This window comes from Crinia signifera, chromosome 4, assembly GCF_055691185.1.
Source record: "Crinia signifera chromosome 4, ASM5569118v1, whole genome shotgun sequence".
Classification (NCBI taxonomy): domain Eukaryota; kingdom Metazoa; phylum Chordata; class Amphibia; order Anura; family Myobatrachidae; genus Crinia; species Crinia signifera.
In genome coordinates, this window is record NC_139220.1 from 208,533,459 (window position 1) to 208,545,060 (window position 11,602).

General features: G+C 42.8%; 1 protein-coding gene across 4 annotated transcripts in view; it reads right to left on the reverse strand.

The window, feature by feature from the left end:
• Positions 1 to 11,141, reverse strand: part of ICE2 (interactor of little elongation complex ELL subunit 2) — a 98,885-nt gene extending 87,744 nt beyond the window's left edge. For 2 of the 4 annotated variants that reach the window (XM_083183643.1, XM_083183642.1), the window contains exons 1-2: positions 10,318 to 10,340; positions 4,743 to 4,847 (exon numbers count right to left, since the gene is read on the reverse strand). In XM_083183643.1, coding sequence (XP_083039769.1) covers positions 4,743 to 4,847; positions 10,318 to 10,325 — 113 coding nt within the window. In that variant the 5' untranslated portion in view covers positions 10,326 to 10,340. Of the gene's footprint in view, positions 1 to 4,742; positions 4,848 to 10,317; positions 10,341 to 10,439; positions 10,513 to 10,984 lie in introns of those variants that run through there. The other 2 variants (XM_083183645.1, XM_083183644.1) reach the window with 2 other exon arrangements.
• Between the last annotated feature and the right edge of the window lie 461 nt (positions 11,142 to 11,602).

Here is an 11,602-nt window from a genome sequence, read left to right on the forward strand (position 1 = left end):
CCATTTAAGATTACCAGTACTTTAAACTGGTCTGCAGTGGGAAAGCAGCATTATATATTTATCATGGATAGATTAATGCTGTGTACACACAGTGAGATTTGACATTAGATTTTGACTATATAGTGAAAATCGCATGTAGATCATATGCAGATCGCACAGGTTTTTTTACCTTGTGATCCCGATGCGCGCTCCCGTGACAGAACAAATCAAAACCCAGATACAGGGCAGCAATGACTGTATAGTGCAAATCTAATGTAGATTGTATGTAAAAAGTACAGAGATAGCAAAGATTGTATAGCACTCGAATCTTAAGTTGAATAGCAAGGGAATCGCACCGTGTGTACACACCTTTAGATTTTTTTATTATTAGTTATACAAAAATAAAGGAGCATTTGATAAATATTTATATGCACACTTCGTAAGTAATGGTGTATACACACGGGGGCGATATGCCGTGCTATGCAAGTCCCGATGCGATCAGATCGCATCGGGACTCGCATCGAATGGCATGCTGCAGAGGCACAATTTAGACTATATAGTGCAGATCTGCACTATATAGTCTTGCCTGCCCTCTCTATTTCACTGCCGATTTGCGCTCACACGGGAGCGCGCATCGGCAGCACATCGGGTTCGCAAGCCCTAAAAAAAGCACGCGATCAACATGCGATATGGCTTCCGAATATCTGCAAAATCGGAAGCCATATCTTACCATCTGTACACACCATAAGAGTTCCCAAGTACATATTTATTGCTTTAGATCAGGGGTTCTCAAACTATTTTGCTCTGGAACCTCATCAGACAATAAAAATAACTACAGGACCCCAGAAAGTTACTGCAGAAGGTCATCACATCACATGTGTAGTCATCAGACAGCAAATACATGGCAGCAGTGTGGAGTCACAAAATGATGGGACGAGTCTAAAATAACAGACAATTCAACAGATTTGTCAGACTCCTTGAATCAGTGACTGAGATTAGAGAAGCCATCAGCCTGATGGTCAGCAACATGGAGTCGCGACCCCATGATGAGAAGGTCGGGACCCACAGTTTGAGAACCGCTGTTTTAGATTTGTAATCTATCCCATCAAAGATGGCTGGCGCATATACACAATGGATGTCATGGTTCGGTGTAGTATTAATAATTGTCTTTGTTTTACTTTCCAACAGTGGCTGCGCTATATCTACATTAAACAAGATATGTCTACTAATATTAGCGGGTCCATTAATTTGGATGCATTGAAGTCTGGAATCAGAATCATGCTTTCTTTAGTTTCAGTTTGTATACCTGTTGTGATGGCTCAATGAAACAGTTAACAGCATAAGAACTGATTTCTGCATTCTAGAGTGCAATTACTTTATACACTGTTGTTTATTTTTGTTACAATGTATCAATATTTATGTCTGCAGAAAATACCTTGTATCTCCCGTTCTTTGGTTTCACGGTGATGGGTTGCTAAGCAAACCCTAGTCCCGGATTGTTGACATCACAGAAAGGGGAGTACCCTTGTATGATGCATCATGATCATGAAAGAAATGGGCTGCGGCACTTGATTGGTACATTATGTTTGTGTGTTGGCTATTTAAGTTGTGTGATGTTTGTACTTTATATTTCTATAATATAGTTTTTTAAATTCAGTAATTTTTATTAAAGATTTTACATTGTACAAATAGAAAAAACCCAGAAACAGTATCCGACAGGGGCTGAAAATTCCAACAACATAAAGGTGCAGGTAATATTTTGACTTGACATAGGATATTGTATACATAGCGTGATTTAGAAGATTGAGTTGTTACGGCTTCTACTGCTGCTATAAGAGAAACATGTAAACCCGGAGGCGCCGTCCGGGCAATTGCTACAAAGGAGGTACTGAAGCCTTAGAACAAATTTATGGATAAACGCTACTGCACCTTCACAGGAGAGAAACATCATTAATTAAGCCTCTGTCTGGACATCTACCCTAACTAATAATCCTATCGAAATAAGCCATCCATAAACCCAAAACAATCCTCCGAGAAAATCCCCAAAACCCAAAGCAACCCTACCACAAAAAGCCCCCCACCCTGTACAACCCACCCCCAACTTAGGCGTACCTGGAGCCCCCCCAAACAGTAACTAACCCTGCCCCTCTAGTAACTATAGGGTATAGGAGAAGGCACATTAGTGGCCATTTAGCTATAAAAGCTAATCCAGCCTAAAGAGTACTAACCTACCACTCCCATCTTACCCACCCAACTAACCCACAAATACTATACTACAGTGTCCTATCAGCCTCCCTCCCCCCCCCCCCCCCCCCCCCCCCCAATCTAATGAACGGATAATAAATAAATGGACCGTCTGGGGCAATGGCTGGCATTAGATATAAAATATAAATAGGTGAGAAGATCACGGCTCTCTCACCGATAGCAGAGCATTATAACAACTAGTCCAGGGATGACAGTGCAACCAGAAACTGTGCTATACAATTAGTTCGATCAGGACCCTTTCCATACCCGAACCAGGTTATTAACCATCCCCCGGTCACGTACCTCACACGGCATATTAGGTAAAATATAGCAATAGAAATAAGGCAGTAAACCAGTGTGTGTTACATATATGTAGGCAGAATATAACCACAATAATATAAAGGTGCAGCATATTAAACAAACGATCCATGAACAAACCGGGGAACAGCTTGCGAGACCACTAGATAAATGTTGTCAGGATAAAACAGTGTCATCTATGTTGTAATGATCATTTGGAAAGTAGAAACCAGGAGCAATCCAAGACATGACAAGGTGTATATGCAATAACTTAAGGGACATTAGTCAGGCCAGTCAGCGATCCCTTCATGAAGGAGAGTCAGTTCAGATATCACAGGATTGGCCTCATGGCAACACTGGAGGTAACATTCAAAGTACATATGCTGCCACATGTAAGAGGCACATATGGTCCCCATCAGTTCAACCAGAAGCGAAAGGCATTGTTTAGCATCCTGGAAATAAACAGGGGAGGCAAACCTATGCAACATAGGCTCATGCATTATAGCAAAACAGGTGCAGTCCAATACCAAAGGAAAGCAGGATGTTTCCATTTGAAGGTACTCAGGAGAGCGTCCAGGGTGTACTATCCAGCGATGTAAGCGGCTCATAATCAGCCCAAAAGGACAATGAGGGATATATGAATAGCCCATTTCAGAAGTGGGGCATCCAGGACCGTAGGAGCAAGTAGTCACACATCCGGATAAAGTCCCAATATAGTGATCAATCTCATCGTGCGCAAATGTAGAGGCCGCAGGCATTAGAGAAGCATCAGGCATGGATACAGATCCAGCAATCACCTTGTCATGCTGTATAGATGTAAAGGAAAGGATATTCCACTGAGGATCGACGGCTGAAGGAGACAGCCCATCTGGAGAAACATCTGCCAACTGGTCATTAGGAGGCACAGAATCCACAGGCATAACAAGCATAGTGGCCACCTTTTCAACTTTAGCCACTATCCTCTGGGCAGAGGCATCAATCGCCCTAAGTAACAGCTGCAATTGATCAGCCATAATAATCAGAGGAGATAAGGTGGTGGCTAGCACACCACCTATGGACACAAATAATATATGCAGATCTGTAGAATCACAGTGCACTGCGGAGCAGGGAGCCCTCAGTTAACAGGAACAGTGTAGTGTCACCTTGCAAGAAGCAGTGTACGCCAGGACAGGCACAGATCTCTCCCTCCACAGCTCCACAATAATACATCGGCGTCCCCACAATTCTGGATACCAGCCACGTCGCGCAGGATGACCTGTTCACCCCAGAGGGCACACAGCGTGGAAAGCTACTGCGTGGTCGGCCGCGGACACCGCCGGCAATCAGGGAGCCATCACACGGGGAGAAGCCAAAATGGCGCCCGGCTGCACGCTGATGAGAGGCCCAGACTGCTGCAGGAGGTCTTACAGGACGCGCAGGAGAGCCGCGGAGGTCACAGGAGAGGCACCGCAGGCTCCTAAGGTGAGTGGAAGGAAGTGGGGAACCCACCACCCCTAATAGAGGATTTCTAGCAGGATAAAGACGGAGCCCACGCCAGACACGTCTGTCCCTGCACTCAGTCAAGCCACGCCCCATCTATAATATAGTTTTTTAAATAAAAACCTAAACGTTGATAAAGAAACACTTGCAAAGTGTATTTACTTTTTAAGTCCGTGAGTGGCGCACCATCATCCTGATATACTTGTGAAGGCAGCCAGGCATTATACAGTTTGCACCAAGACATAGGGCGGTATTCAATGTGAATACTGGCGACATGCAGCGAATCCTGTTTAGGATTCGCTGCACATTCGCCACTGCTTGCTGCCCCTCCTCAGAATAAAATTCCAGATTTTTTGACACCAATTGTAAAAAACAAAACACTTTATTTTAAAAGTTCACATTCCACTTCACCATAAAAAGATAGCGATTGCTACTCGGTGAATCATGGCGAAAAAAACCTTGAAATGTATTTGCCATCTGGTCATTGAATAGGGTGATTCACCGTTTTAGTCAGAAATTCGCCTTACAGCACAAAATCGCCATAAAAACCTGAATCTTTGAATACCGCCCATACTGTACACGCATATACATACATATATATTAAAGTGAGTTGGGGGGAGAGCCACTGCAAGTGTTTAGAGGTGCTAAAAGTATGTTCTGTGTGTTTATTCCATATCTAAAGAAGAATAGCAAATTACTACAATAATTACTTGTTGAAATAAAACAAAATAAAATGACTGTACTTGTTGGCGAGTAGTAAAAGCTCATCAAGCGTTGGAGCCATGTTATATTTCTCATAAGATTCTCGGGTGAAGAAAAAGCTCCTGCCATTGCAAGGTTCAATATCCCTGTGGAGAAGAAAACAGAACATTCGAGGCTTAAATGAACAATCCTGTAACCAATGTTAACTTTGAATTGAGTGTAAACCTTTATTCACAACTTTTAAAACCACTATAAAGGTGGTCAGTGACAATCTGATGCTTTGTATTTCCCTGAGGAAGCAAAGAAATCTATTTCTCGCACTACTTACCGATTCTAGTTATAAAAACTTGGTAAATTCTGACCCGTGGATTACTTTGGTGCAGAGACCAAAGCAGCGGAACAATTTACCTTTGTACTCCTGAGAGACAGAATTGCTAGAGCTGGGCCGTACGGCGCTGAGATCGATCCGGGTGGCAGCAGCATTACGTTGGCACTACCGCCATCTAACAAGAGAGGCAAAAATACAAGCCGGCTTCTACTGGATGTGTCTCTCCTGCAATGGGGATAGGGTACTAATAAGGCACTGTTCTTATGAAATATGCTTTTGGTATGACCAGCACACCTTAACCCTTTGAGCGCCAACATCTCTGTTAAAGATATTCAAAATATTGGCTAAAAATGAAAGCATCAACCTTTTAACTTTACTTTTCAAAGCCAAAAGCAGCACTTCCCCGTCTGACATCCTTGCTAGAAGACTTTGCACAGATAGCGGGTATTAAGATTAACTCTACAAAAACAGAAGCTCTAGCTGTTTTCCCCAGCAGGCAAAACTGGGCTGGGGAAATACAAATATCCGGAGCCCATTTAAAGGGAAAAGTATCACTTATTTAGGCATAAGAATCCCTTCCCATCAATCTAACCTATATGAAGTTAACTATGGTCCTCTAATTTCTCTAACTCTTATGGATATGTCAAAATGGGCCCACTTACCTTTAAATTACATACATACAGTAGGTAGAAGTTATTTATATAAAATCTGTTTTCCACTCTTTCTTTAAGTTCTATAGGCACAGTACTTCCCATTGTCCTTTCTAAAAGAGCTTTGTCCATATTCAATAAGGCACTAACATAGTTTATATGGGCGGGTAAAAGGCCACGTATCTCCCATTTTTAAACTCCAACAGACAAGAGACTTAGGTGGTATCAATTTGCTGTGTCTGTGCAGCTACACCCTAGCTGCCAATAATAGGATTGCCCTCGATTGGATAACAGGATCTAATAGATATACGTTACAAAGTTTGGAACAAGCTTTTTTCCCCCAGATTGGAATTTAAATGTTTTTTTTTTACATACCTCCAGTCATTGCCAATCAGGTCACAGAGAATATCTTAATACATTCCACATGTTTGGCATGAAGAGCAGTTCAGCACGCCCTTGGGGTGTCTAGAACGGCATCTTTGTTTCTGCCACTGTGGGGTAACCCAAGTTTTGCCCCACAGACACGGTCACCGATTTTTAAAACCTAGTATAAACAGGGCCTCCATTTTATATATCACTTTTTACACCTGGAATCTAGACTACTGCTCACCCAATCACAACTGTAAGATACATTTGCTGACATTAGTATGCCTTTGTTCCCATTTCTACAAGCCACCAGCTATATTCAAACGATTTCATCTGGCCTTACGGAAGTGGATAAGGAGTGTATTCTAGATCGAATGCTGCTTAGATTGCCTAGGAATCTACTTTGTTGGTGCGTACACACGGGGCAATATGATTGCTAGCAATATATTGCTCAGCAATCATATTGCCCCGTGTCCCGTTTTCATCTGCGACCAGAGATGGTCGCAGATGAAGATTTAAACACTGCTGGGTGAAGAGGCAGGGGATGTCGCTGGTCGGAGGAGCATGTTCCTCCGACCAGCGACCATTCAGGGGCTGAAAACGGGAGCACGCACCCGGCGTTTTATCGCTGGTGCACACTCCAATCACTGGCAATATGGTCGTTCAGTGACCATATTCGCAGCGATTTCAGCCCCTATCGCCCCTGTGTGTACACAGCATAAGATTTACTCTTATTTCTGCTATTCATTAAATATTGATAGTGGTCAGGTGGGTCTTTTGAAATGGAAGGCTGACTTTCCGTTATTATCTATGAAGAATATACTTCAAGCGTATAGGATTATGAACAATATTTCAAAATGCACAAGATGATATTACACATTTTACCCCCAAATATTTATTTCTCATTGAAGAAGCCCATATATCTGAATGTTATAAATGCAGTAGCATCGATTCAGATATGGTCCACTGTTTGTGGGAATGTCCGCAGGTTCAGTCTGTATGGCTCGCACTTCCAACCAATCAAACAATGGGACTTTTGGGGATATACTCTAAAGAAGACATAGGCCAGATACCTAATGGCACCAGCACATTGCTTATAAATTAGCTGCAGCAACTAAAAAGCCCATATTCTCCCAATGGATCTACCCTGACCCGGTGCCAATAACCCTAGTGCATCCTCAAATTTCTTTCTTATACCCCTTTTACACCAAGGAAAAACCCAGGTTGGACCCAGGTCAGCTTTGGTGTAAAAGGGGCCAACCCAGGTCCAGTAACACTGGTCTCCTACCTAGGTCCTGACCAGGGTTGAACACTGGTTGGACCTGGGTCATGGGCGGTGTAAATGGTCCTAACCCAGGTGTGACATCTGGGTAGTGCTGAAAGGATACCAGAAGTGCTGGACGCCTTTCCACAGTGCGCTGCAGTGGCAAAAGACAGCAGCCAGGAAGGATACGGGCAGTGCACACAGAAATCATAATTGGATGCAGTATTATTTATGTTATTTTTTTTATTGGGGGGAGCACATGGGAGATTCGGTCTGCTGCTGCAGGGGAAGGGGACTGGGGATAGCAGATGAAAGATGCTGCACTTTTATACCGCTGTGTGTGCCACTGAATATAACTTTTTGAAAAATATTTTACAAAATAAACAAACCAACATTCTTCAATGCAAACTAGTCATGTCTTTTACTTTTTATTCTAAATCATTGAAGGAAGGTTGGATGGCAGTTTATCAGTCCTAAAATGGACATTTTTAATGTCATCCATAGGGAAAAGCAGGGCTGACCCAGGTTCAGTGTAAACAGCGCAGACCTGGGTCCGACCTGGGTCACAGTGCTGTGTAAATGGGGTAGGAAGCTGGGTCCAACCCTGGAAACTCCCGTGTTCAAAGACCAGGGATTTTGGTGTAAAAGGGGTATTATTTTCAAAGGACTGGGTTGAAATGTCTCTTTGTAAAGACAAAAGAACAGGGAAATTCTTTGATGTTTGGCTCCATTATCTAGAGGTTGTTATGAAAGGGGTTCTGAAGATAGTTTCTGAGACACCACCTGGTATAATATGGGAGTGATTAGTAAAGGCCCACTCTTCTAAGCTTCTGTACTATATGTCTATTTAACTTTTTTGCCAGAACTTGATTCACAATCTATTACCACTGTTTACCTGAGATGTTTCTAGATCACATATCCTATTTATGTGCATTTCATTTTCTTTTTTATAATTTATTATTATTATTTGTTTTTAGACTTACTATGGTACTATTTTTTTTATGTTTCCTGTCAATAAACTTATTAAAAATTAAAGTGCCACTCACATTTGTTATATAAATTCAAATAAAAAAATGTTGTGTAAAAAAATATTTCCCATATAAAGTAAACATTACAGGTCATTATGATGAATAAAATTGTTTGCTTGCCAATTTTCACACCTATTTTGACAAATTCACTTGGCACTCAAAGGGTTAAACGGGAGCAGTAACTTGGGTACTTGTGTATTATCACGGCGCCCATCGCATCGCATACCACTAATTAAGGGATGCGATGGGACCCGATAAACAATAAAATATTAAAATGGCATGCGATTTTAAATTGTACAAGCACCCTGATGGGTGATTACTATGTTAAATGCACCCCCATTGTTAACGCCACCCCCACTATCAACGCCAACCCGAAGCGCGGCGAGCGACAGCAGTACGCGTCCTCTGACCTTTTCATACCCCCACTATCCACGTCAGCGTGGAGTTGATCTTCGATTGTGTGGCGAGCGCAGCAAGCCACCTAGTCCGAAGCGTGGCGAGCGCAGCGAGTCCCGCGGATTACATGTGAAGTAATCCGCTGCGCTCGCCACGCTTCGGGCTCGGTGGTTCGCTGCTCTCGCCACACTATCTAAAATCAACTCCACGCCGCCGTGGATATGCGGGGTATGAAAAGATCGGGGGACGCGTACCGCCGCCCCTCGTGGGCTCGTTGTGCTCGCCACGCTTCGGATTGGCGTTGATAGTGGGGGTAGCGTTAACAATGGTGGGGCATTTAACATAGTAATCACCCATCAGGGTGCCTGTACAATTAAAAATCGGGTCAAATCGCATCGGATCACATGCGATGCGACCAATACGATGACGTACAATGGAAATCTTGCGCGCCGTTATAATACACAAGTACCGTAACTTGCATTCGCTAAATATTTGACTTTTACTGATGTTTGCTAATGAGACAAAAAAAAGCAATACCTTAATTCTAATGATGCACCTTTTTGGAATTCTAGTTTTAATTATAGCATTGATGAAATTGGAAACTCCAATCCCTGGATTCAAATCCCAGCAATTTTAGCACTAAATCCAGGCATCCCGTGATTGGCCACCCTAGAGACCACTAATGTCATGCTTGCTGCCTAACTTCTTCCGAAATTTTAAGAGTGTAGATGGGTACACAATATAATAGTTAACGCCTAAAGGAAGACAAAAGATTTGGATATATACCTACAGTATAGTGGAACAACAATCATGGCAGTTATACTGACAAGAACTGAAAAACAAAGCGCAGATCTAGGCAAAGAAAGAATTGAAGCTATTTTCTAAATAGTGGGAAAAATGCAAATCTACAGACAGGCAGACACTGCTTCCTTAAAACCTACCACAAATATTAAATACATTGTATTTCATTTACACTGTAAAAACAAATGTACATTGTATTCATAAGAAAAACAGAACATCACTCTGATTATATGAGATGTGGGGTAAACTGTATTTGCAGCATTTTAGTAACCATGGCGTTTCATTTACATGTTAGCCCTTTTGTTCCCCTGTCCCTCTTACTGGTGTCACTGTACCCTATACTGTAATATTACTCTGGTAAATACAGGTGTGTTGTGACCTGGTACATAGTACTGTTATGCTATTGTGTTATGTGAGGGGCATTCAATTCTGTGGGTAAGGTCACATTTTGGATACTTGCACGTTATAATTGATATGCCTGCTGTACCCATCTGTTATCCTAACAGGGTGACACAGGAAGTACACACCTCATAAATTTAATCCCACCTCCACAGGGGACTTAAACCAATTTCACTGTCTTTGTTCCTTCCCCTTGTTCCTCTCTGGACTCTAAGAGAGATCTCTGAGTATTTTCTCCCTCATGGAGAAGGTCAGGTAGACAAGTATGGGATAGTGTATACTGGTGTATCTATAATGTGTGCAAGGTGTGCGGTGCACACAAGGGCCCCTGGGTTCACAGGGGCCCATACACTGCACCCCCTGTACCCAATTAATCATACTCACTCCTTCATCGGTCTAGCACCTACAGTGCTGCTGCAAAAACAACAAATGAAAAATGGCAATGTGGTCATTTTCTGGTGATTTGCACGCGCAATAAGTGTTTTTGGGAACACGTAGCCATGTACCTGAAGACATGCACATGTGCAGTATGCTCTAGCACAGTGGTAGCCAACTCTAGCCCTCGAGAGCTACCAACAGTTCACATTTTCCAGACAACCTAGCTGCTGCACAGCTGCACTCATTAATCACTGACACATTTTAAAAGATACACAGATGGAGCTAATTAGCTCACTTGTGATTCTGTGAGGAGACCTGCAAAACATGCACTGTTGGTAGCTCTCGAGGACTAGGGTTGGCTACCCCAGCTCTAGCACAATGCATCCCTGTTAGTTTACCCAACATTCTAAACTTAAAGCTGGGATCACGGAGGGGCACAGTTTCTATCCTGTGAAACGAATCCCTTAACATACTCAATTCATACACTGTCCTTTAAAATGTATATTCTATCAACTACACGTATCTCTAGGCTACATCCAAATGGATTCCCATTTGTGGGGATTGGAGATAAGCAGACTGGAGAGAAGGAGTAGGACACGTCTCTCTCGAGGTTCATGTTACCAACATTATAAGCTAACATTGTGTGTGTGAGTGTGTAAGCACTATGTCTCACCATCTCAGCTCCCCGCCTCCCTCCATCTTCTGCTGTCAGACAGCAGCACCATGTGCGTCTCACAACATCTACGTCATCGCGCCATAGCAACCATAAATCCAGGCTCCACGCTCTGCAGTCGCGCATTGCAATACTGTACTTCCTGATTACACTGGAGGGGCTGCAGCGCCATCTTGTGGGAAGCACGCTCGGTGCACTCCGCTGTGCATACGTTGTTGTTGTGGCCAGGCTAATTACCAAACCATCGCAGCGGCACGCGTCTTAACTACCGTGGGTCCGTGGTGCCTTTGGTTATTCGCAAATACAGTAGATCATTCTTCAAGTTTTTAATCGTTAATAACATTAGGGCAGATGCAGGGCCGGATTTAGGGGTGAGGACGCCCGTAGGCACAACATTAATGGCCGCCCCCCTGCCTAATTGTATTATTTTTATTGATTAGTTATGACCTCATTTAATGATTGCCAATTTAATATAATAATAAAAAAGCCAACAACTGTAACATTTTCTTTTATTATGTATACATATTTACTAAGTAGGTCAACTTAAAGGGGCAGTATCTGCATGTCCTATCCATTTACACTCTATTCAAGATGGCATATAGTACAGTACACAGGGGC